Genomic DNA, 26,982 nt, shown 5'->3' with positions numbered 1-26,982 from the left:
TTTTGAGGGCAAAGAAAGCCCAGCCGAATGCATACTCAAGCCTTGGGCATGAGGCTTAGCAGGTGTCCCCTACTGGGGTAGAGACACTTGAAGAAAGGAGACTTTCTAGGGGTGGTAAGTCTAGGTAAGCTTACTGGATGTCCGTTCTTCCCTTGCTTCCGTGCAAGTGCTGATTTCTGGATGCTGTGTCAGAAGAATGAGGAGCAAGTGGACAGGGAAAATTAGAGATCTGGGGAAACAGGTAATGGACTATAAGATATGAGAAAAGATCAGCCAAACATGGTTTCAACGGGCAGTTAAATTAAAAAATGTTTACCTGGAAATTCATCCTTAGAAATTAGAAAAACCGTGGCTGGTTATCTCTCAAAGTACTGAGTGGTCTGTTGAGAGGTTCCTAAGAGTCACATGGCTAGGAAATATTTTGAACACCTTAGGGTCCTTAGCTTCAAGGACACAATAATATACGAAAAATTAGTAGATCTAACCGAAGTAGAAACGCCTCCTTGCAGGGAGGGGGCACTTGGGAGTTTCTCCAAAGCCACTGCTAGCCTCTCCCATGTGGGACTCACCGACTCAGAAGTCGTTCAGGCAGTGCGGTGCTGGAGCCAGCTCGTATTGGCTCCTGAAAACATGTTTTTACATATTCAGCTGGTTGACATCAAGTTAGTAGCTTGAAACTCTATGCTGACAGTATTTATACCATGGAAATTGGCAAATGCTACAAATCAGGGCCCCACTTTCTCCAGATCCAGTTGTTAAAAGTTTAGCAGCACACTCAAGAGCTACAATCGTCTCTGAGCCCCATGGAAAGAAAATCACAGGAGCCCTTTAATATCTCTGATGATTAAAGGCTTTGCATGTGCACAGCTGTCAAAATGAGCCTGGCCCAAACCACATTAGAGTGGTATCACCTTATTCAACAGAGGCTGGCCCACGGCAGCCAGTGCCAACCTGTTCAGCTGGTCTTAGAATTTTATACTCAGTTGGTCTTAAAATTTTAACTTCTTGAATTTCCTTTTTTGATTGGTTTCATTTTAACCTGAGGATCTTTGTATTTGGGGAATTACCTGTAGGTTGAGAAATCAGACCCCTTTAGGAATATTTTAGGCTCTGGGAATGACATCCAAGTAGAATCTGAATGAACCACTTAACTTCTCTGTTTCTCTGTCTGTCTATCTGTAAAGATGATTGACCTGAGATCTGCCTCTTAGTTTGAAATATAAAAAGTGAAATATAAAGAGCCGGCTTTGGGGTAAAGTATATTAAAGCTATGTCCCTCGCTCTGTCTTCAGGCTTGCGTCCATTCTGACTAAATTAACCAGTTACTATTTGCTTACAAATTAGTGACAGGTCACTTCAGCCAAAACGCAACTTGAATAGTTGAGTCACTAAGACTGTGTCTATATTGCCGGGTATTATGATAACTTTAAGGGACAGATAGGATACTAATTACATGAGGAGTGATAAGCGTTCAGCTACTTTGGTCAAAATGGTATATGTGACTTGGCTATATGTTATTTGTTTCCCAATGCTGGCAACATCAGAATCACCTGGGAATCTTTGTAAGCTTAGCTTATCCCAGCACATTCTGAGTCAAAGGTCTGGTGTGGGGAGGAAGAGTGTTTTAAAGAGCTCCTCACATCATCCAGCTTTGTTTGCTGGTGGATCAGCAGCATAATCCAGGTCCTAACCCCATCACCCCATTGTCATCTTAGATTGGAGTCAGCTTTTCTGCGACAGGCTCTTCCCTATGATTCCGCTGTAATTAACAGCAGGAGAACGGGCTTCATTGAGGATAAGACATCTATTAAAACACATATCTTCAATAATAATAATCACAATAAAAACAAATTTTCAGAAATACTCTCTAATACAATAATGACGTTCTAAAAGGTTTCCCATTTCAAACGTTATACTTATGTGGCAAAGCAATATTTAGTCATTTTGGTCCTTGTCATCAATTCAACTGTGGCCTTGATTAATTGGGCCACAGAGCCCAGTCACATCAGTCAGGTGGCCCAGGGCCACCTAAGTCTCTGGCACTTGACATGTTCCATCTGGGGTTTTCAGCCACATACACAGCCCCAACTCTCTTTGTAAGCAAAAGGACAGTTCTGTGTATTCAGGGAGAAGTAGAGGCTACACAGATACTTTTGCTTGGTACATTTAAACCATTAGGAAAACAATTTAGAGATGCAGATTTATATAGAAAACTGGTCTGTCATTTTGCACATGAAGACTCGGCCCAAATTATTCACTATTATTTACACGTCTTCTTAGCATATTGAACTAAATGCAATAATGTAAAGTCTGCTGTTGAAATTACTTACGATGTGGAATGAATTGACAAAAGGTATTCCTTATCTCAACAGGCCCCAGCTGAAACTATATACATGGAGAAATACAATGAGTGAACCATTTTTTTAGGTTAAATAAATTGATAAAGATTTTTAAAAAGAAGTACATAACTATTCTCAGTATTCAGCTTTTAAATTGTGCATACATATTTCTAAAACAAGGCTTTATAAGTGAATAGAGTCTTGGATAAAATTCCAGCTATCAACTGTGAACTATCAGTAACTAAATTGTGATTTACCAGAATCATGACTTACCAAGTTGGTTTTCTCTTATTTTAGGGGAAGGAGAATGTAGGATATTACCCGCGAACTGTTGTATGCCTAGGCAACCATCTCCCTTATTGTTTTGTATTGACAAATAAATACTTTTTGTGGGAGAGGGATAAATCTTCTTCCTTTACAGACTACTTGTTTTCTGTGCCATGAGGACCCCAGACCAAAATCACTTTCTTTTTGTGCCCATCTTCATTAGATGCTGATAAGGAGATGAGGAGTCATACTTTTTCTACTCATTATCCTTGCAATCTTGGGAAATCCCTTAGCCTCTCTGCTTCTCCATTTCTCATTTGTAGCATCAAGGATTAGGACTAGAGAAACTGAAAGGTTCTTCCATTTCAAATGTCCCATGTTTCTACAGTTCTGTCCCTGCTTCCTCTGGCCTCAGGCCACCCTTCTTTGCTGTTTGAGAGTGTCCAAAAATTACTGCTTAGCCCAAAGTCAGAAGAAATGCTCTTCCATTCCTTAGCGTCCCACCAAATCAGGTTAGTCATGGCACTCATATTCGTGGATAATTGGAGATCCAGACACAAGGAGGCTGGAGGGACCTCTCACCTTGCATATCCTGGCTGGCAGCCTCATGGTCACATGCCTGACACCAAGGTCACCTGACACCATGGTACAGCAGTCACAGCACTGCTAGGCACACAACACTACTAAACACACAGCACTTTTATAATGGTCAAGGACACTTGAGACCCAGAAGCAAGGGCAGAGGAGCCATAAATGTTTTAATCATCAAATATGGGAAAGATTTCTGGGTGTGGGAGGAACTCTTGGTACCACATTTTAGTCCTGAATCCCCTGGTTTACAATCCCTGCACATGACTCTCAGAACAGCCAATGCAAAACTGAGGGACTGGCATTAAGCAGGTCACTAAATGTTTGTGGGGTTTTTTTTTTCCCCTCTGCGACTGAATTGGTCATTTGTGTTGGTATCATGTGTAGACAGCCTTGAGGGCTTTACGGTAAAATTCATTCCAATGGCTGAGGGTAGATTCTGCTGTGAGTATCCTAAAAGATGAAAGGTTCTGATAAAAGGATGCACTTAACCTAGAACCAGCAAAGCAAGGGCAGTGCAAAAGCCAGGGATTTGTATCTGAGTTGAATCAGGAGGGGGAACTCAATAGTCCTGTCTGCCCATTTCACTGCTCTTGACCACACAGGCCAGGGAGTTCTGGCTACTTACACCACTGCCTTTCTAATCAGGACTCAGGGGACCCACCGAGTCTTTTGGTCGCGACAGTGGTTCCATAGGTTTGACCTTTGAAACAGTCCTCAAAAACAAAAAGAGATCGTGTATGATCAGCTAGAGGCTGCATTTCTCTGTGCTGCAACTGTAAGTCAAGGGCACAACTAACAACAGAAGTAACAGTAAAAGCTGCCATTTAGTGAGTGTTTACTACCTGCCGAAAACTGGGGTAGACGCTTTACCCAAATTTTGTGTCCAAGTTTTCCAACAGGAGGCATATAGGCTGTACAGAAAGAATTTATAAGCTATGAGAATTGTGGTTAACCCTATGGCAGGGCTTAAGATTTTCTTCAGAAAAGGGAAGGGTGGTGGTCCTTTTGGATCAGTCCCAGGAAGTCCTGCCCGGAAATGGGATAGGCCTGGCTGCTGAGCCCTCTGATTCTAGGAAAGAAGCCCGTTTTGAGTTCTTGTGAAAGCAACAGATGAGACGATACTGGGGGATGGTAAAGTCCTCTCACACTGAGGTTAAGACGAAGCCGAGAGTGGTGTGAGATGTAAAACGTCTTCCTCAACTTGAAACGACAAAACAACCCCCACTCCTAAAACAGCATTATGATGAGGTCTACTTTAAAAGGTCCACCATAGAACAATTAACCAGTTTTAGGGATTCTGGTCCTGTGCTCTTTTAACCTCCCTGGTTCAACGTGTCTACATATTTATATTTAGTGAAATCTAATGGGCACATTGGGATTAAAACTCCAGAGTCAGGATCTGGCCCATGTAATATTGGCATTAATATCACTCAGCTGCAACCAGATGAACTAAGTGCTTAGGAAGAGCCAACTAGACACTCCTGTCAGTTGTCAATCTCGCAGTGATCCTCGCAGAGCACGGCATGAGCGCTGTGGCACTGTCCTCTTGAAAGTGACAGGGAACAAGCATGGGGTGGTGTTGATGCCCACCAGGTTATACCAGTGAATTTAAAACATGTTTTTTTTTTTTCACTACCTCCTCCTCTAATGTCTTTCAAGTATTGAGCTGTGTCAGTGTTTCCCATTTTGAAACATCTATTCCTGTTTCTTCCCATCTCTTTGGATGATTGCCATTCGTACAACTTTGTAAGATGTGCCACAGTTAGCAGCAACTCCAAGCCTGTATGGTTTTTCTTTCACCAGTTAGTATCTGGATATATGTTAGCTGCTCTGATTAGCTTTCTGAAAACAATTAGAACCAGACATCTCCCCTTTAGGACCAGGAGGCACATGAGCATAAGAAACAACGTCTTTTCTTATTGTATGCGGTTTAATGGGGGGCCTGATTATACCTTCCCAAAGAGGGACAGTGAGCCGATCACTGAACTATGGCAATTATTCTAAACGGCATTTGTAACATTACAAGCAGTGTAGGATGAGACTTCTGGAAAAGAACAAGCTACCCCACCCAAATGTATTACAAATGTGCTTGACTGGCATTTGGAAAGAAGAAAGAAACTCTTATTAAAATTTAACATCAACTTGGCCAGACTTTGGGCCGAATTGGAAGAACAAAGTGCTGCTCAGTGAAAAGCCCGGGGTGGGAGTGATGTGATTTCTACTTCTAAGGCTGAAATAATGATAATAAAAAAAGACAGAACGGCCAACTAATTCCTTCATGGCAGATCTACACAGCTTAAATTCCAAGGGTTATTTTGTATCAAATCTTGCCATTACCCAATGGCTTTTCCTTATGAAACCCTTAATTTTTAGATATACAGATCTGATTTCAGTGGGAAAAGGGAGTATCCGGTGTCTACAATTATCTTGAAGAGAACAAATGGTTCTGAGCGGTGCTGGTGGACACAGTGACACTGAAGATGACCTCACCTCAGCACTGTTCCCACAGGGGCCTGTCCTGATCAACCTCTAGTCTTCTACTTTGCTGCAACTCTGCTGGCTTTCAAAGACCAGGTGTCTCTGAATGGGCACCATGGTTACAACGTTCTAGGGTATATGGGGATTCCATAACAACTTCTAAGTATTTTTCTTCCTTTTCCTCTCTGTGTCCCAGGATCTTAAGCTGACTCATTGCCTCTATATTCTGAGAGAATGCCCAACCCAGCTCTTGGGTTGGGATTGTGGGACGCACTAAACTCAGGCTGGCATGCCCTCACAGATGTGGCGATAGAATGATCTGCCACAATAGCATTCGTGTCAAGAGATGCAGTGCCACCCATGACATTCATTTTCTTTGTGATAGTGAAAGATGCCACTCAGCACAGAGGGACCACTCTGCTGTCGAATGACGGCATGGACTAGTGAGAACTTTGTAAGAGGCATTTCTTATAAAAGTAGTCATAAGGGGACCCATCATCATTTGGTCAGCTTGTCACGAAACAGCAAAGTTACCCAGAGCCTTGAACACATCAAGCAAGTACAGATGCAACACATACAAGCAAAGCTAATTTAATATGATTCCTAGCAAATTATTAAACTCCACAGTGGTGGGGCGAGGGATTGTAGGGAAGAGATTGAGAACAACAGCGAGAAATAGAGAGAGTGAGAGATGAGATACGCAAATGGTTTTTTTGTTTCCATTTTGAAGAGTCTGATCCCACCCAGGCAAAACTGAAATCCTGCCCAAATTGGCCAGAGGCCTGTGACAATGAGGACTGTATCTCAAAGCTGCAGCAATGACAGCTCCCGTCCTCATAAAAAAATGGGAGGCAGTTTATTATCAAAATACAAACACTAAAATACTTCCGACCATTTCGTTAGCAGCATGGTTCCCAATGCGACATTCCCTTTATCAATCAAGTTTACATCATGTGGCTTCAATTCGTTTGTCTTGCCAAGACTCTTAAGAGAGCAGGTGCAAAAAGAGGGAGAGAAGAGATCTTTCCTTTTAAGCGGCAGACAGTCTTTATAAGGAATTCTCTAGGGTTCTATTCTGAAGACTATTCCGTTTGATTTGGGGCACTTTTCAAATGGCCATTTGGCACTTTCTGTTCAGAGTCTTAGGCACAGTGTGACAGAGTCAGCTTGGTGAGCCCTTCCCCATGCATTCGGTACAGCAGCTGAAACTCGGCAGGCAGCTGGTGTGACTCCTGCCACTTGGTGGTAAATTTGGTCCCTTTTTTGTCATAATAATGGTATGGAAGATCTTCCCTTGTGTTGGGGTCAAATCCAAAAGGCCAAAATCCATACAAGTGGATCTCTTCACACATCGCTGACGCAAGGGTGTACATGAGAATACCTGTGCTCAGCCGTTTGGGTGACAAATGTTTGTTTTTCCAGTACCTGTGGAACAGTAAGTACATGTGGATTCAGAAGCCAGTGTTGGTTTCAGGCAAATAGGTCAACATGACTGGGTCAGGAGGTGGATTGGTACATGGATTTGCCTTTTTTAAAGTAGTATTTGCTTTGAATCTATCTTTTAGAACACCTCTGGGCAGAACCGGCTACATAATTTGTGAGACCCAGTATGGGACGAAAATGCGGGCCCTTCTTTCAAAAATCACTGAGTTTCCAGAGGGCGATAGCAGGGCATTAAACCCAGTGCCAGCCCTCCTGAGCACAGCTCCTGTGTGACCACACAGGTTATACATCGCGTGACACGAGCCCCGGCTCTTGGCTGTGCTAAGGAGTGGTGGCCCTGATTCAGTGGTGACACTGCAGAAGGCTGGCAGCAATGGGAATGACTATGCTCCTGTGTCACCTTCTTATCCAAATCTAGAGGTTGGTTAAATGCTTCTTCTTTGGTCTGGAGAGATTGTGGGGCCTTATTTTTCTGTAGCTTCTTGTAAAAAAAAAATCATATTCCCTGTTCCTTTGTTTTCTACCTAAGGGCTCCTAGGGGTTCCCTTCTTTAGCATGCCAGAACCCAAGAAAAGCATTTAAACACTTTCTGAATTAAAAAAAAGCTAAATTATGGCTGTTTTTCCTTCCATATTGAAACAGTAGTTTGAAGCCTTCCTACCTATACTACCAAATATTCGAGACTGCTAGGGAGTGTGTGTGTGTGTGTGTGTGTGTGTGTGTATCATTTGCTGTGTAGGCAAAATTAAACTGTTTATGAATCAGGTTTCTACGGACTGTATTTCCCTTGAGTTTTCATTGAACCAATGTGTTTGGTTCAAGCCTGAGTGGCTGTGAAGCATTATGGCTAACTCCGTGGCCTTTCTGAAAAGCTAGGGGCAGGGTAGGCCACACAGGCCAATTTCCTGAAGCTTCTAAGCACGTATAGTTCCTTCTTTATTACTTGAAAGCTTCACAGACCTTTCCCCATTCCAGTTGAAATGTAACAGTTTAGTCTTGGTTTTCTTACTAAAGAGTTAGAATGACTTCTGACAATTCCTTTGGTATGGCTGAACTTAAGTCAAGTAAGGCAGGAGCAAAATGATGAGGTCAAAAGGCCACAGGAGGACAGGTTGGTGGGAGGCATGGCTTCTAATTCTGATTTTGCCCATTTGGGGCAGTGACATTGGGTGGTAAATAATTCCTTTTCTTTGTACCTCAGTTGACTCATCTTTAAACAAGAGTTGGGCTACCTAACCTCTCGAAAAGATGACCATACATCTTGGGAAGCTGGGATAGTCTCAATTTTTGTTTGTTATCCTGTTGTTATTAATAGTACCCTCTTTCTCTTAAAGACAGAGCTCCAGTTTGGACTATATATTATGGTGTCACCCTACCTGTTAGATATATACTACTTTATTAGATGATGATTCCTCCTTCTATCAGAGGTAACCTAAACAGACATTAAGTTTGGTAGGCTTCAGAGGACTACAGGATGGGAATAATATACTATGGGATAAACATCTTTAGAATTCTCTGGTTACCTGTCCTCCCAGAACCCGCTTTAACTTGTGGGACTATCCGGACAGTATGTTAGGACATGGAGGCTACTTGCTCAGGGGAAATTAGAGTTAAGGCAGTTTCCTCAGATGATTTAAAAAAAATCCTACAACTGATTTTGCTTTATAAAATGCCCTGGACTAGTGGCTCCCAATTTTGACTGCATATTAGAATCATCTAGGAGTTATTAAGAAAAACAGGTACCGGGCCCTTCCCCTCCCCCTGCCAGATAAATTACATTAGAATCCCTTGAAGTAGAGCCCAGGCAACAGTAGTTTTAAAAGTTCTCCAGGTGATTCTAATGTACAGCCAGCATTAAGACTCAACAGACTAGACAAAAATATTGCATTTCTGATCAATCTCTCTATCAAATTATGAGGGATAACAGCAAGCTCATAAAATATCTTTCACATGTTTTGGCACTGAAATCCCAAATTTTAAAGGCCAGTTATGCAATTTACGCTTTCCTTAAGTGGTTTTCTAATCTTGGACATTGACAAAACACCCAAATATAAAATCAAAAGGAACATTTTAAGTCAATTGCATCTTGACTTGGTTTGTCTAATTCAGCCATTGGCATGATTGGGACATAGCTCTCCATTAAAGACAATTCTTGATTTTTGATGATTTCCATGACTGCCTGTTAGGCTTACCACCAAGGGAGGGGACAGGGATTAGAGAGGGCAGACTCACGAAACACCAGTCCCCCCCTCCCCCATATAGCACTTTGTTACCAGCTGGAAGTAGGAGAGTAGGAGATTGAACTTATTACTGAGAATGATTCATTCTTTCATTACAAAAACATAAGAGTTTGCCTCAAAGTTCTAAGCTAACCACAACAAGTAACTAACCAGATACCTCCCACCCCCAAGAGATTACAATATTGATTTGCCATCTGGTGGGGTAAGACTTAAAGGCAATAAAATATACACACCTGTTGACATGTTGCATTATATTTCCAGGCCAAGCCAATTGGACCTTTAACTGACCTCTGTGTTCAACAAAAAAGTCAACTAATGTCCTGGTAACAGTTGCTGAAGTGTGGAAGAAAAATGCAGGGATCCAAAGAATGGCCCCATCGAGCTTTTTTAAACTCAGGAAAAAGTTGTTACGGTCCTGAATGGTCAAAAGATTGTTGTAATATTTTTCCAGAATGCTGGGGTTGAAGGTGGTAAGGTTGGTTTTCCTTCCAACATCTCTTTGGAAAGCCTCCGTAGGGGCAAAATTGCAACGGAAAACAAAATCTGACTTATCTATTTCTTGTCCACACCGGCTCCCTGTCAGGATCCCACTATTTCCAACCACAGCACAAATATTAAAATGCTTATTCACAATGGGTGACACATCTGGAAGCAGTGATCGGAAGTTATTGCTAATAGAGAAAACATATTTATGGCTGGAATAATCATAGTGCATCAGTTGTCCGATCCGAACACTATTCTTGGTCAAAGAAAAATTTTTTATTACATCGACATGCTGAAGAATTTCTTGCCTAAAATGAAAAGAAATTCATTAAATGCATCCCATTCAAAAGAATTGATTTTCCATCTTATGTCTTATGCTGCCATTTCATTCAGACAAGAATTGTAGGCCCATTGTATCTAAGAAAGATTATACATTCATAATAATTGCGGTCATTGCGGGAAAGACTACTTGAGAATCTACAGAGGTGTTAATTTCTCAATCAAGTTCTGGATGTAATCCTTCAAGGCTTATAAATGTTGTCACTTACAGTTTTAGCTGGCATTCTTTGGTTTTCTGCTCTATGTGAGAAGTGTATTTGGTCAAGGAGGAGGCATGATCATAGGAGGTCAAACTATGTCAGAAAATACAGGGAGACAATTTACACAGGCTCCAAAGAGCTCACATTAATTCACAAACATTGGTGACTTAGAGTTTGTAACCAGGTACTGTTTGTTTGCTATTGGACTGCAGCATTCAAGGAATATCAAATGTCACTGGTATCCAAATAAGAGCCAAATAGATACGAGTCAGTATAATACCATCTATTATTGAAATATGGAAATGGTAACAATAGTGAATGTAGTTGCGTATTTAATAGAAATGAGATGATAATCTCATTAAGGTCCTTTGAATAATGAAACAGGAATATTTTTATACTTGATTATATAGAAACACAATTTAGTTGGAGGAACTTAATCCTTAGAAAAACAGGCTATCGTGAATCCTGAAAATGTGTGCACATTCTAAGAATTCAGAGGATAAACAAGGCAAGGGTGATACTTAGCATTAATTTCAGGTTGCTCTCATGTTGAGCTTTAAGTAAAATGAAGTATTTCCTCTTAGAGTTTCAGCTATTTAAAATATTTATGAGAGACCAGTAACATGTTACTTTGCTACTAGATTCTCTAATTCTAAGAAATCACATTGTAAATTTCCTATGTCTTTTGCCTAAAAAAATAGGATTGAAACTAAATGCTTTGCATATCATCACTTTAACTGGAATTTTATTTAAAAAAAAAAACACTTCACTTGTCAAAATATAAAGCAACATAAACTGAACGCTTTAATCTAAAATTTCCAGAGTTACCCATACTGTTCTTTACAAGCTAGTCTTTACCTGTTATAAAGGTAAAGTAAATTTAAAATGATACTGGGAAAATTAATTAAAGTTTACCTAATAAGTGGATTGAAAGGAGGGAAGTTTTGAGAAGGAAATATTGTTCTGACTGGTCATTTGGGTCACATGGCCCAGTGTGGGAAGTTAATTTTTACTATGTTAGAAATATGTCTTGGGAAAGGTATAATGTGTTCTACCATGAAAGTTTTCTGGTTTGTCTATAAAATTAATATTGGACTAAAAACCCAATAGTTTTTTTTTAAGGTACTTCTATGGTTTAGAATTTATCAATTATTGCCATTGAACTAATTTCTAATTGAACAGTGTTTTAAAATTTTTATTCATAATCACATGACTATATCAGCTTTTCATGACACCATAGATATCTACTGAATTGGTTTTAATTCTGTCACTCAAAATAAAAAAGGGTGCAGTAACTAGAAATGCTATGACAAAACACAGCTCCCTAAATGAGTGGTAAAATGATCATTTGTAAAATAAATATTCACACCCCTAATGAATACACTAGATGGCTCACATTCCATTTAGTAGCATAATAATCCCACCAAAAAGGAAGGAGTAATGACTTAACTGGGGTTGCTAAGAGTAGACCAGAATCACTCAGGATAATAAATTTGAATAAATCTCATCCTTCTTCCCCACCTCACGCACATACACACACACACACACACACACACACACACACACACACACAAACTCCCTCATGTATAAACCAGGCTGTTACAAGACAACAACCTGTAAAAATGATGTTGGGTAGCTTTTACAATGTATTAAGGGCTGTAAAGGTTTAATGAAAACAAATAGGCAAAACCAGAACAAAACCATACTTAAATACCTGCATATATTTGGGCCAAGATTTTGACTAGTAATTGATAAGGGCAGATTATGGTATTTTCTGTGTGTTTCAGTGTGAGACAATTCTATTTTATTTCATTTTTAAACATTTTTCTCAGTGGGAGAATGAAAATACATTATTAGATGGTCTTTATGCAATTGTTTTTGTTTTTTTTGTTTTTTTTTTTTTTTAGTAGATGGCTTTGGCAGTGTTACCCATGCATGTTAACTATAAATCATTGTGCTCAATTAAGCCCAAGTTAGGGAGCATATTGGAAATATCTTTTTCCCTCCCATTCAAATTGGTCTTCTTGATGTTTTCTTTTTTTTATGAGAGGGCACTACATACATAAAAAAGAGTTACCAATCAGCCTTTGTGCAGTCAGGCCTAGAAGACAATGCAAATAACACCTCCGGTGGGGGACAGATTTTTGTTGTTTTGGAGTATTTTGTTTTGTTTTGTTTTGTTTTGTTTTGTTTGAACTCCAGAATTCAAAAACACCTTTCGGATCTTTTCCCCCTATCCTACCTTTGATGTAAAAACGCTGTCCGATTAAATGTCCACTTAGAAGGTTTCTCTTGGAGTTCGTGGGTCAGAGAATTCGTAATGGGCACAAATGACGGATCTAGAAACTTCAGCGCAAATTGTGACCTGGAGAGGAGCATGAGTACACAGACAAACGTGCTGGCCTCAGCTGGGGGAAGCCAACGTAGCCATTAAAGTCCAGGCGGCTGGGGGCGGCGCGCGCGTGTGGGGTGAGGGGTGCACCTGGCACACGCACTGGCTCCATCCCGCCCCAGAGCCCCTCTCATTTGGCCCACTCCCTGCTCCCACACACACCCGGGGGGAAGAAGGAAAAGTAGGGAAATCCGCCTCCATTGTCCATCCCTCCGGGTGCGGGAGAGACCATAAAATGGCCGTCTCGCGGAGAGCAGGGCGGGAGCCCGGCGCACTGCTGGAGCCAGACGCGCCGTGAGGACCAAGGAGTCAGCACCGCGGACAGCGGCCGCGCCTCCGCTATTCCGACCCGCGACGCCCCGGCTGTCCGGGTGAATTGATTTTTGGAGAAAGGGCAGAGGAAACCGGAGTCCCAGGGGAAGACTGGGGGTGGCTCCTGCCTTAACCTCTTACTTCCCGAGCCGAGTCTGATTTCACTCCCTGTCCCCTAACTGGGGACCCCGGAGGCCGCAGGGCAGCTCCACTCTTCTGCCCAGGTGGGGCTTCTCTAGGTTCCGCACCTCTGGCCCGCTTGGACCACAGCTTGCAGTTTGCATTTGCCACCTGGCCCTCGGGAGGTCCTCCTGGAAGAGCCCCTGAGGGTCACAGGTAGAGGCAGGGGTTCCCGAGGAGCTGCGCCAAGCTGCGCCTGGCCCCTTCCCTGTCCAGCCCTCTCGCCCGGCGGCGACTTGGACCAGGGGCGAGGGTAGGCGGCCCTTAGGAGGCTCGCTTCCCGCAGAGGGCGGAGGAATTGCAGAAATCCCGGAAAGGGGGGCGGGGGGCGGTGGTGGCAGCAGTAGGGAAAGGATCGAGGTAAAATACCCCAGGGGCTTCAGAACAGACCCGCGCATCATTTGATGGGGTGGGGCGTGACGGAGAGGAGTGAGCACAGCGCTCGGGGAGTCCGGCGCCTGCGCCATTAAATCGCCCTGGACCGCCCGGAGCCCGGCCGCGGAGTCTGCGGACGCCGCACCGGGAAGGCGCTCACCTCACGCACATCCATCTCCCGGTTCACCGCCCCCTCCCACACACACTCATTGCCTCTCCCTCCATCATCATTCTCCTTAAACCCTCCCCCCATTTTTGAAATGGGGGAAGGGATGCAGAGGAAGAATACGAGAAATGCAATCACATTGATTAGGACAACGGCTTTTAGGGGCTTCGGGTTCAAATAAATAAAGGAAGGGGGAAGGGAGAATCAGAAAGAGGAGTGGAAGGACCACGCAGTCATCTTGCCCAAAGTGTCTCGGAGAAGCCAAAACACCCCCCTGTCATCTCCCCCCCCCCCCCCCAATAAACCAGATACCCGAGGGCGCTCAAATAGAGAGAGGCCCGCACTCACCGGAATCCCGCGTGGAACATGTACATTCGGGGCGCCCCCGGGTTGGCGTACTTGGGAGTGGTGAAGATGTTCTCCTTTTTCAGGGACACGTAGCTGATGAGCGATAAAATCAGCAGGGCGACGCTGAGCATGACCAGTCCCAGCACACTGGCGACCCGGGCCATTTTGCAATTTCTCATCCCGGGCTGGGCTGGGATCAAGGGAAGCAGGGAAATCGGTCCATTGAGCGGCCAGCAGCTCGCTGGCGTGTCAGTGTGTGAGTGTGTGTGTGTTCGCCCGCGCGTGTCAGCGTGTGTGGCGGGGGAGGGGGACCGGGCAGGGGAGCCGCGGAGGCCCGGGAGGTGGGGAAGGGTAGGAGCCCCAGAGAGAAGCCGACCCCCAAGGCAGGGCCGAGCGGGGCCAGGAGGCTGGGCAGGAAGATGGAGGGCCTGCGCGGCGGCGTGGCGATGGAACGCGCCGCGCTGTGCGTCCCCGGCCGCCGGCTGAGGCTCCCCCGCGCGTTTCCAGCTAGGCTGCCATCTCCTCCGCCGCCTGTAAGATAAATGTGATTGGAATAACGTTACAGTTCGATCTAAGCACAGGATTTAATTAATGAACTCTAATCTCCCAAATAAGCGGGGGGAGGGGCCGGAGAGGGGAGGGGGAAAGAGGGGTGGCAGAGGGAGGGGAATTGAGGCTGGAAGGCTGCCGCCCACGTCAGTGGCCTTCCCGGCTGAGGGTTCGCGCGGGGAGGTGGCTGGGGCGACACAGAAGCCCAAACTTGGTTAAACGGACCGTTCATTACTTTACAAATATGATGCAGGATAGGGTGATAACCAACTGGATTTGCTGCCTTGGAGGTTACACACCAACTGCGTGCTTCTCCTAGATTCAGGGAGAGTAGTTTTAGGAAGATAGACATTTAAAAGCTCTCCTCACCACTGAGGCACCACCCTGAGCCCCACGGGGTAGCATGCGTCCTAGCACCCCAGCGCCCCCGCAAAGAAGCCCTGAGAGCAGCTGGCCCAGTTTGGCTTGTGAGTGCTTAAAACCTCCCTAGAAATTTCCAGAACCTCTCCCCTATCCGCTTCCTTTGCCCACCGCATACATTGCTTCTCTCTGAAAGGTGGGCAGTGCCTAGCACAGCGGTGAGGTGAGCTGTGGGGGGGGGGGGGGCTGGTTTCTCCCTCCCTGTCAGTGTCTCAGCACATGGCAGGTGGTCAGCTAGGCTGTGTTCCCCCAGGAGCAATTCCGCCTGATTTAACTCTTCATTGCCCACTTTCCTGATCCATCCCTGGGGCCAGGTCTTGGGGATGGGCCACCTAACTTAGTCCTGCTTGGTCCAGAAGCATTTACAAACTACTTTATAAATACATGGAACTCACCTTTGAAGGAGTCCAAGAACCAGGTAAGAGTGGCTGCCTCTGAGGGTGGAAGGAAAGCTCACTGCCTAACGTTTTATATTGCATGACCTTCCATTTATTTTAGAATATTCATATGTTGCCCGTTATAACATTCATTGGACATAAAAATTAATCCATTTTCAGTGAGGCTGCTGGACACTCAGCGGCAACCCGCCTATTTCTTTAGCTCTGTTCTTTGCAATCAACTTGTGGCTTCTTCCACCCTAGTCTCACCCTTGGACTGGTCCTCCCAGCTTATTGGACTGGCCAATGAGCACTAATGAAAGAAGCTGGAGGTGAGAAATTGTCCTCCGAGAACCTTTTCCAATAAAGCAAATTGACACTTTCCGAAGTTTTTATGATTTCTTTCTCTCCTGAACTTCTTGCCTTATGGACTTCGGTGGGCCTGATGATACGTCTGTCTGTGGACCTCACATTCCTTACAGGGGTGAACCCCTGGACTGTTAACTCCTGCAGAGCCAGGGGCCATGTCTTCTTCCCCGCTGTTTGCACATACTGTCTGGCAATTGTCCCATGTAGAGGGTATGCTTAATAAATGTTTGAGAACTGAGTGAGGTCCCTTGGAAAAACATCTCTGTCTGGTTGTGGACAGAGGCACGCAGAATGCAAGTGTCTGTTTCCAGTGAATGACAAGGGGAGTTGTTCAGTTTGTACCCACTGAAGACATTTTATACCAAAATCTAAAAATGTGGGCCAAGAAGACACAAATAATCTTCTTTTTCTCATGGGGCTTACATTATTTAAAAAATGTGAGAAAGGCCTGCACATCTATATGATGAATACTGGAATGATATTTTTTGAATAATTGCTATAGTTTCTTTTAAAGAGAAGACCATATGAATATAGCGTAAAATGTCAAAAGGAGTAAGATCGTGTCTTAGAGAGCTATCTAGGAATTACACGTGTTGGAAAAACTCTTCTTGAACACGGAGTCAGGGGAACATGCTACAGAGCTCAGAGTAATGGTTACACTTTCAGGCTCTGAAGCCAGCAGACCTGACTTCAAAAGCTTACTCTGGCACCCACAGCTATGTGACCTTGGGTAAATTATCAGCCTCTCTGTGTCCCAGGATCCTCACCTGCAGAACCAGGAATTGGGGGAAGATTACACAAGACATGTAAAGGCCTTGGCAGAGCTCTGGGTCTTTACTAAGCTGTCAATAAATATGAGCTGAACAGCTTGGACAAGTTTTCAGTGTCTTTCTCTGGCCCCATAAATGACCCACTACAGAGTGCATGGGAAGGGATGTACTTGGTGAGGCATTTTCCTACAGAAAATGGCAAGGATCAAGAAGCTCTTTGGTTTTCTTTATAAAAGAACATAAGAGGCTTTCCTGGGACATATGATACAGACTCATTCCACCTGGATTTAAAAATTGATATATTGCTTATGTTTAGCATACCTTTGTGAACTTTCTGAAGGAAGTCCTAGGAGGATGATCCCCAGATTGCATATGGGTCACTGAAAGTCATATGATGTAAAGGAACCAACTTAGCCAGAAAAGAAACCAGCAGGCGGGAATCCTGTTTCAGGCCTAGAGGTGGAAATGACAATTACCAGCGGGAAAATTTCTGGGGATGGTGCTTCACAGAGTGACTACAGTACTAGATATGGGATTTTTTTCAAGCCGGGGATGATAGCTACTTAATAAATTTAAAAAAGGGGCGCCTGGGTGGCCCAGTCGGTTGAGCGTCCGACTTCAGCTCAGGTCGCGATCTCACCGTTCGTGAGTTCGAGCCCCGCGTCAGGCTCTGGGCTGATGGCCCGGAGCCTGGAGCCTGCTTCCGATTCTGTGTCTCCCTCTCTCTCTGCCCCTCCCCCATTCATGCTCTGTCTTTCTCTGTCTCAAAAATAACTAAACATTAAAAAAAAATAAAAATAAATTAAAAAAATAATGAGGACATTTGTAGACTATCACCTAACAAATTTCATTAGAAATGAGATCTATCTGGGAGAACAGGAGGGTGAAAACAAGAAATACAGAAATGAAAGACCTCCTTGACTTCTGTTTCCTAGGGGAGCTGTTATTTTGGACACAAGTATTTCCCTCTCCTACCTCCGTGAGTATGCACCTTTTGCAAACATGTCTCTGGGGCCCTGTCTAGGTCCTCACCAACTCATACCTACCAAGAGTAGCTTCCAGGCATTTTGGATGGGAAACCTGGGAAGGATGATGTCTTTTGTAAGAAAGAGCTTCATTCATTTCTTTATTTCTGTTTTCTTTCATCAATTCATTAAATAAAATGTGTTGGTTATCAGACACCTGGCCGGACAGATAAAGGGTTATAAAATCGTCCTTGACCTCCTAATGCTTATGGTCTTGTGGGAGAGAGATCAGCCGGCATAATGGCAGTATCGTGTGAGTGGGCACTCGGGTGGCTCCATGGAGTAGGCGTCCTGCCAGTACTACGGACGGCTCGACAGCAGAGGGCTGATGGGAGAGGCGGAGAATAAACTGTGACAGGTTGTCAGGGTTCTTCGTGGAGGGCAACATCTGAGCTGGGCTTTAAAGTATGAGTATGATGCATTAGGTAAAGAGGTTAAAAAAGGACATTCCAAGTAGAGGGGTGAGGAGGAGGTAGGGAAGATTAATTATGGTGGGCTTGACTAACAACAAGAGATGTGAGGTGACTGCCACAAAAGAAGAGCCCAGAAAGGGAGTGAGGGCCAGACTGGATGATGTGCTAAGGAGTTGGCCGTGTCCTTGGCAGCTCCACTCACAACTGCCCAGCGTTTAAGAGAGGAATGGCTCAATCTAATTTGCACTGACTAGTGCAGGAGCAGCTGGAGGCAGGCCCATGGGGAGATGGGAACAGCAGCTGCTCATGTGGGCATCAGCTGATATATTCTGTCCACGTGCCAGAAGCACCAGTGTGCCTTAATTTATCAATGAACCAATTGACCATTTTCTGTTATGAGACACTCACTCCTGAGTAAGGCACCAGGGAGTTGACTTTTGGAAGGGCAAGTGACCCCTCCTGGATGACATGGAGATCATAGTCCAGGGAGCTCGGGGACAGTCCACTGGGAAACTGCTCTTGGGCCACATGTGACCGGAGTTCTTTCTGCACATTATTGCTCGACTTCTTAGTTCCTAGTGGGTCTAACAGTGGCCACAGGGGAAAGACTTGGGGACTCTGGAGGTTTCTACCTCTTATTTTCCCTTAAAAGATAAATACTTTATGAGCTCAGGGGTGGGAAAGCCACTGTAGTCAAAGAAAGCTTCTCAAAAGCCCTCAGATGGAACTGAGACTAGAAAATGCATGGGGATTTCCAGAGGTGGAGATGGCAGGAGAGGGCAGGGCAGGGCCAACCAGGCTGAACAGAGACGTGGAGGAAGAAGAGGGAAAGGCATGTCGGGGCCAGCGAATAGATAAGCCCACTTGGAGTAAAGTGAAAACAGCCAAGATGTAGAGAGCACTTCTTATGTACCAGGAGTCTTTTATACCTAATCTGTAATCTTCACCCAGATCTGGAGAGGAAGGTATAATTATTTTCACTGCATAGTTGAAGAAACTGATGGACATGATCTTGCTCAAGACAAATCCTCTTTGACTCTAAAGCCCACCCTACCCACTATTCCAAACTGCTTGGAAGTGGTTCCTGAGACAGAGTTGGAAATGTGTGCAGCCCTGGGAAATCTGAAAGCATCATTCTTTGAGAGTGAGAATCAGTTAATACTGATGAGGAGGGGGAGGAGAAGAAGGGGGAGGGAAATGATGTCATATAGCATTTATTGCACACCTACTATGTTTTGGGTATTACCTTGGCATTTTAACAACTGATCTCATTTAATCTCTATTCCATCCCTATGAGGATGGACAGAGAATGAAGAAACTGAGGCCCAGAGAGGTTAATAACTTGCTAAGGTCACACAACTAGTGTGTTCCAGAAGAAGAGTGGACTCTATTGGTATTCCAGAGCTCAGAGGAAGAAGGGTTTTAACTCTCTCTCTCTTGGCCATTGTATCTCAGGGTTACTAAGGAAGAGAGTACGTAGCCTCTTTGAAAAAGCCATTTAATCATAAAGGTGCAGTGCCAGAGCAACAAGGAAACAACCCGAATGATTCATCTGAGGACCAGTGGCTACTCTGGGGCTGGAGGAAGGTTGGGTAAGGTTGGAGCCTGGGGACAGAGTGCCAGCCATCCTGTGGGGTTAGCCAGGAGACAGCATCTTACTTTCATTGTATCCTTTAGTGCCAGCACACCAATCAGCACAACTAATGCTCAGTTTGGAAAGAAGGCAGGGAACTTCTCTGCTGTACAGAATACCCGAAGTCCAGAGTAGGGAGAAGGTTGGTCTCTGGTACTGATTGCAGAGAAAGATGATATACCTCAACTAGGGTAGATGAGTTAAATTACCTATTGAAGAGACCATGTTTAATGAGGTTAAGTAGTTAGATCAAGCTAGACTGATATTAATACATGAACATAGTACAAAATATAAAGCACACGAGGGATGCAGTGGGAACAGTAAAACTCCCTCCTCCCACCTTATCTCCTTAGAGACAGCCACTGTTGCCATCCAGAGATGCTCTATGCATTCAAAAGCATGTGAGTATTAATTTTTAAACGTAAATGCTGAGACCAGTTTAAAATGATATTTATTTCATGGCTTTTGTCTGCATTTTACAAAAGACATTTTGCATAAAATTTTAACATTTCAGATGTTTGCAATGATTACCTTTTCTAGAAGCTGAGGAATTACTCATTTTGCGCCTACAGACGAATGCTTCTCTTAAAGCTCAGTGAAGCGGCTCTATGTGAAAGGAATATAAGAACTTCAAATAGCCCTTTCTTCATTGAATAAATAAAATATATTTGGAAAGCCGTCTTAAGACTATTTGTGATCCAGTCCCTAGGAAATGGTTTGGAAGGAGCTATTATGTTCAATTGTGTTAATCTCCTGGGTCCTTGCATAGAATTTCCACCTTTTAAATGTTTTCAGCGATTACCTCTTCTAGAAGCTCAGGTATTATACTTGAGAAGCTACTTGAAAAATAATCTTACAGTTAACTTTTAAGCTATTCTTATGTCTATTGTGTCTTTTTATTGCACTCACTGTGGGTATAAGAAATCACCCACGGTTAGAGCCGCCACAATAACATTACTGGCATACCATTAGGGGAGGTGTTTTAAAAAGAAATCTAATTTTAGTCTTCATCTTGAGTTTTGGGGCAGTTTTTGTTCCTTATGCTTCTAAAACTGTAATTGTCAACAGCCCATCTTTGAGAGCAGGAGAAAAAAACACTGTTTTGTTTGTACGTTATTATAACAAAAGCTGGTAAAAATTTCCTTGTAATTATTAAAAATGCACTACCATTTGCTGATTTATTGGTAGGTGCGGCTTCCACAGAGGAAATGGTAGGGATTGTTGATGGATGGATTTCTAAGTACCCTCCTCTCTCAGTTCTGGACCCCTAGTCCCAATTATAAGCACACACCCCTAGCTGAGATTTCTTATTTTATGTTCATAGGAAATTCACAGAGATAAGAGGTTGCTGGACTTCTCGATATTGAAAAATCCAGTCTCAGTAGGGGCAGTGGGGGAGGAGACTGAGCTACAACATGTTTTATATTATGGACCTGTATGTTCTATATCAAGTCATGTTTATAGTAATGCTATGTGATAGCATTTTTATTTTTTTCCATAGTTATGGGAAAGAGCGACTCTGAGAGGTTAAATAACTTGGCCAAGTTCACAGCAGCTTTTTTTTTTTTTTAAATGGGATTTTAATATAGGACTGAATGACTGACTGGATGGTTATGCCCCTTTTCACCAAACCTTGTTGCCTCCCATGCTAGAAGCTTAGGGTTTGTGCACTGGGACATGAAAAATTTTACTTTGTAGTGGATATTTCTCATTTTAAAAAGAGCCAAGGATGTGGTACCCATTTTGGCTTTTGTGCCCCTTTCTCCTCACGGTTAGGTTTTTACCAGAACGTTTGACTACAAGGGAAGTGACTTCTCAATGGATGAGACGATCAATAGAAACCTGCAAAGAATCTCTTATCTCTTTGTTTCAAAATTCTATGTTGTTCTGTAGTTTTAGAGTTTTACTTGCAAAAGGGTTTAAGTTCTGTTGGGGGTGGTGTAACATGAAGGAACGTCTGGCTTTGGGTGTCTGTACTTTTGTTTTCAGGAAGGCAGTTTTGAAGTAAGACGATCTGCAGGTGAAGGAGGTTGGCGGAGAGTATCTCTGAGGAGTTGCAAGAGGATCAAGAATGTAATTAGCACCTTCTCCCTAATAGCATCTGGAGTAGAAGGAGCCAGAGCAGGCTTAGAGGCGAGAGCAAGGTAACTGATCTTTCGCAGGCTGTCTCTGATGCCTGCACGAGCTACCCGACACCTGGCTTAATTCCTAGGTAGGAGTTTGCCTATCTTTTTGTTCTTGCTCTGAGTTCAACTTGCTTAGTAGAAAAAAAAAGCCCTCAACATTATGTATGCTGTTTCCTTGACAAAGAATTATATTTCTTGCATTTTTACTCAAGGAAAATGTCAAGTGAAAGCGAGTAGAAAGCATATTATAAAACCGCTCTTCACGTCTGTCATCTGTGATTAAAGAAAGTCCCCTTGTTGGACGTTAGTCACCACAAAGAGGTATCGCTGCTCCCCCCGGGGCCGGTGCTACCTCAAGGGCAGTCAGAGAGTGGAAGATGGAGAGTGTTGCTTCATTTCTTGGAGACCAGACATGACATCCCATAGAGATAGGCATATTCAGGACCTGAAGTAGACCCCAAGGTGGTCACTGAATTCTGCTGCTGGTTTTGGCTCAGCTCTTGGATAATCTTTCCCCATCTGCCAGGGGAATTAGGCTTTTCTGATCCTGCAGCATTGCCTGCTAGCACAGATGTCTCTCCACCTCTCCTCTGCCTTCCCCATTCTCTTTAACAAGTAGGATTGACAACTAAATGGAAACCTTATAACATTAAACTTACTTTTTAATCTCTACAGCAGCATGCTTAACTCTTGAGTTTTATGTTGGCTGGCTGTGTGATTTAGCAATATTAGGTAGGATTTGCAAGACTGTGGAAACTGCATCTATTATAGGTCCTGTGCAAGGCTAGCTGTGCAAAAGTGAGAGTTGCAAACAGCCTCAGACCTTTAGATAGTGGCTGTGAGCACTTATCAAAGGATGCTTTCTTTGTGAGCTCAGTGGAAAGGGATGCTGGTTCCACGTAGGTCTTTATAGTTGATAATCACTATCTTTAGGGCCATCTTTGGGGAAAAAACTGACAACCATATAAATCTTACATTTTTATAGCACTTCAATCTTTTTTCAAAGTACTCTCACATCTATTATCCCATCTTGACCTCCCAAGGAAACTGTGAGTTGGGCACAGCAAGTATTTCTATCCTGATTTCACAGATAAGACACAAGGAGGTTAAATCACACAGACAGGCAGGAGGAGACTGAAGCTAAACATCCATGTCTGATGTTAAGACTGCTAGTTCCTCTACCCTCTTTTTTTTCCCTCTGCAATCTAGCTTCTACTGCTGATACTGCTTTATTTAAAGCAATGTTTCTCACCTCTACCTGTTTATTTCAGTCACCTGAACAACGGAAAATTAATTCCGGGGTCCAGGTTCACCCCAAACCAATTAAATCAGGATTTTGCAGGTAGTTCCCAGGCATCCGTGTGTCTTAAAGCTCTTCAGGTGATTCTGATGCACAGTTAGGATCAAAAACCATTGTTAGAAGCTGACCAATGGCAACGCTCATGTCAAATTCAGTGGTTTTTTTCTTCACTACTAGCCTGGACCAATTGGACATTAATTTCTTGTTTAAACTCACTCCTTTCTGGTTTTAATGAAATGACACTCTCCTGGTTTCCTCTTCTTCTCTAGTGACACCCTTTTATTTTCTTATTTTCTTCTTCACCTTCTTTGTTTGTCTTCCCAACTTACATGACTTTGACTTTACTCTTTTCTCTGCATGGTTACATAGGGTTCAGAGGAATAGCGTGTGGGAAGGTTGTGCAAGGGGTCATTTATTTGCAAGGGCTTGGATGTTAGAACATAAGCCATGTAAGAGCAGAGCCTTTCTTCCAATCACTGCTACAATTCTAGAACCCAGGACCATTCTAGAACCTAGGACAGACACATGCTCACTAGCTTGATGAATGGACCTACTTGACTGAATCTCAGATCTGGGTATGCAGTTCGGACTTGCATTCAAGTCTTGCCCCTCTAATGCCATCTCTTGGACGTGCCACCATCTTCTTAAACCAAACCGGCTCAACACTAAGCACATCTTCCTTCCGTCTACAAAATAGCTCTTTAAAATGCTTGCTACCCACATCACTGCTTCCAACAGCCTCATCCTTCCAGTCCTGGATCATCTTTCTCCTTTGGATCATCTTTCTCCTTTACCCAGACCTACATCATGGTCTCCCCATTTGGCTGACACTGCCTTGCCCATGGCCTCTGGTGGAGAAAGAGTGCTAGGCTGTACCCGGGGCACTGACTGGACCAGGAGTGGGTCCATCCATCCATTGGCCAGTTACTCATATGGTAACTAGGGAGGAAGGCTCGCAGTTTCCTTGGAATGTGGAGAGACAACATAGAGAACATTAATGGCAGATTTGGAGGAACTATCAGTCTGATTTTGTGATGCAACTTGCTTCGACACTGAATAGCTTTCTAAATTCAGTTCCAAGTTTTGTGAATCCTTTATAGAAATTCAATTTTTCTTAAGGTTGCTGGCATGAGACTATTCTGACGACACCCACCCGCAAGCAATTATATCAATGTCAGTACTAGTATTTCTTCCTTTGAAAATAACATACTTTTCAATTTGCCTCAATTTTGCCTCTTTTTTTTTTTTTTTTTTTTTGTATTTAGGACCATTTAACTAGGTCTTAACTACCTCCTGCTTGAACCAGGTAATAACTTTCTAGCAGGTTTACTTGTTCCTTCTGCCTAGACTTCCTACCTCTAGTTAAACCATCTGGGTTTAAAACTTGTATTTGTCCCTTTGAAAAGCTTTTTGGCAAGATTAGAGAGGAAGAATAGCCCAGGGATTAAATAAAAGAATGGGTCTGGGGTTGGCCTGCCTGGGCTTGAATCCAGGAATCAGTTAGCTAAATTGGTGATCTGGGAAAATCTACTTAATTTCGCCGTGCCTCAGTTTCTTTATCTTAAAATAGGAAAAAGTAGTAACTATGTCAGAGGGCTATTCAAGGGATAAAAATTAGTTAATTATGCAATGCACTTAGCATAGGGCCAGGTATATAGTAATGTCAAGATATGTTGGCTTAATTATTGGCATCTCCTCTGAGAAAGCATCCCAGTTCCCTTTCCATTCCCTACTATCCCCCACTCTCCACAAAAGAATTAGAATTAGGCTCTCTCTGCTTTCATCAATTACATAGTTTCCTATTATTTTGAAATTTAGGGCTAAACCATCTTTTCACATACCAAATTTCACAATGATTATTACATTGAAATTTGGGTAACTTTGTACCTTCTACCTACTACCTCAGAACAGAGTGAGACTCCTGACTGGGTACCAAAGCTGACTCTGTTGGCAAACTCTCCAACACTTATCTTTTGCTCTTGAGCAGAAATGGTAATTATGTTTTCTTGCCGCATTCTGCTTTAAGGGGAGTATGGGCTCCTTCTGGCCAATGAGACATGAAGGGAAGTGCCTGGGAGGGTTTTTGAGGAAGACTATTACCTCAAATTTAAAATGATGCCTAAGGAAGAGTAGTTGCTCTCCTTCCCTGAATATTGTTGTGAGGTTTAGAATGGTGGCAGCCATCTTGGGACCATGAGGGGAGACAGCTAAGGACAAAACTAATACTGTAGATGATAAGGTAGAAGGGCAGAAGGTACTGGGTCCTTGAGGATTTCACAAGGAATTGATCTAACTGATATTACAGCATCCCTTTACCATGACCGCTAGCTATGAAAGAAAATAAATCTTCCTTAATGTTTAAACCAGTTGAGTTTGGATTTAATTTGGCCAAAGGCATCCTAACTGACATAGTGCCCATACCACATTGTTTAAATTCTGATTATTAAAATAAAATCTGGTCCCTGGTCTAATGACTCTGGACCTCTTGAAGAGAGACTTTTTTCTGATAGTGCTAGATGAGGGCAATTTTTTGGTACCGAATGAGAGGAGATGAAGGAAAGGTGGGAGGAGAGAAAGAAGACAATGTGGAAGAGGGTATAAAAGAGTGAGGTGGCTTTGCATGGCTCCCTACCCCCTGTCAGTCTATGTGAAGGACAGTTTTCCAGCCTTATAAGGTTTCCAGGGATATAGTCCCCAACACCTTCCCTGCATGGGGACCCAGCTCTTCCTTTCTTTCCTGCAGCTCTTGTCAGTTACTTGCTAAAACAACATAAGGAGTCAGTTTGTTTATTTCTCTTTTACTATTGCTTAAGGAACTTCTCTCTGTTTCTAATATATTCCTCCCGAACGTCTCTGAGTTCACCTGAATACTATGCCTTTGTTCGCTAAATATTTAGCAAGAACATACTGTGTGCCCAAGCAGTGTTGCCTGCTCTGGGGATCTGGACATGAATGAGATAGAGAAGGTCCCACTCTCATGATACTGTGGAAGTGACAGGTGATAAGTGAACAAAATTATTTCATATCGTGCTGGCTGCTATGTATAAACTGTAAAAGGAAGTGTGAGAGAGGGTGTGACTTTTGAGCTGAGGCCTAGAAGAGAACAAGGAGCCAACCAGATGGTGCAGGAAGAGGGGACAGCAAGTCAGTGGCCCAAGAGTTGGACTTAACCTGGCATGTGTGAGGTACAGAAAGATTAGTGTGGGGGTATGGTGAAAGGGAGGCTGGCTCCAGATCCCATAGGCCCTTGTAGCATGTGGGGTTGGACTTTATCCTGGTTGCAGTGGGAAGTCCTTGGAAGGTCTTAAGCAGTGGAGCAGTAGGGTTAGATTTACAGTTTTGGAAACCACTCCTGATACTGTGTGAAGAATGGCTATTGGGATGAGGGGCAAGGGTTAAGTAGGGAAGACAGCTAGGAGCCCCCCACAGTGGTTCAGATAAGAAGAGAATGGTCGACAAGATGAATAGGATTTCTGTCCTCACAGAGCTCACTGACCTGTTAGGGATATAGATGAATAAACTGGAGATTTGATAGAATATGTTCTACAATAGGAAATCTGACAACTTGCATCCTGTAGTTTCCCTATGATGCCTCCTGGTGCGGTGGGGACCTTGTTTGTAGGGGACGAGGGTGGGCAAGTGGCCCAGGGACTCAGCAACTGAAACTCAGCTTTCTCCATCTAGTTAGGAGGGAAAGACTCATCAAGCATGTTTGTACACGCACATTTTGTGCTTTTTGATGTACATATGCCTTGACTTTTTAAGTGAGATTTTTAGGTCCTTTGCAGTGAAGTGGTACTTTTTTTTTTTTTCTTTTTGTAACCTAAGTGAAACCTGGTATGCATTA

The 26,982-nt window shown here is 43.5% G+C and overlaps 1 protein-coding gene and 1 long non-coding RNA gene across 3 annotated transcripts in view; one reads left to right on the top strand and one right to left on the bottom strand.

The window, feature by feature from the left end:
- LOC144613804 (uncharacterized) overlaps positions 1–26,982 on the top strand; it is a 273,378-nt gene that overhangs the window by 54,222 nt on the left and 192,174 nt on the right. The window lies entirely within an intron of this gene.
- ST8SIA3 (ST8 alpha-N-acetyl-neuraminide alpha-2,8-sialyltransferase 3) lies at positions 6,251–14,809 on the bottom strand. The gene is made up of 4 exons (XM_078435211.2): positions 14,154–14,809; positions 12,623–12,745; positions 9,592–10,149; positions 6,251–7,100 (listed from the first exon to the last, which is right to left on the bottom strand). Exons 1-4 carry the CDS (start codon positions 14,330–14,332, stop codon positions 6,818–6,820), a joined length of 1,143 nt encoding a protein of 380 aa, XP_078291337.1. The 5' UTR covers positions 14,333–14,809; the 3' UTR covers positions 6,251–6,817.

Source organism: Panthera onca, chromosome D3 (assembly GCF_046562875.1).
Source record: "Panthera onca isolate mPanOnc1 chromosome D3, mPanOnc1 haplotype 2, whole genome shotgun sequence".
In the NCBI taxonomy this organism is placed as follows: Eukaryota; Metazoa; Chordata; class Mammalia; order Carnivora; family Felidae; genus Panthera; species Panthera onca.
Note: the sequence above shows the minus strand (reverse complement) of the source record. Positions and strands in the feature narration are given on the sequence as shown.

Coding starts and splice junctions, on each gene's coding strand:
- ST8SIA3 (XM_078435211.2), bottom strand. CDS start 14,332: ATGAGAAATTGCAAAATGGCCCGGGTCGCCAGTGTGCTGGGACTGGTC. Junction 10,150..12,622: donor ACAGCGTTTTTACATCAAAG/GTAGGATAGGGG, acceptor TTTTCATTTTAG/GCAAGAAATTCTTCAGCATG. Junction 7,101..9,591: donor ATAATGCAACATGTCAACAG/GTGTGTATATTT, acceptor ACTGTTCCACAG/GTACTGGAAAAACAAACATT.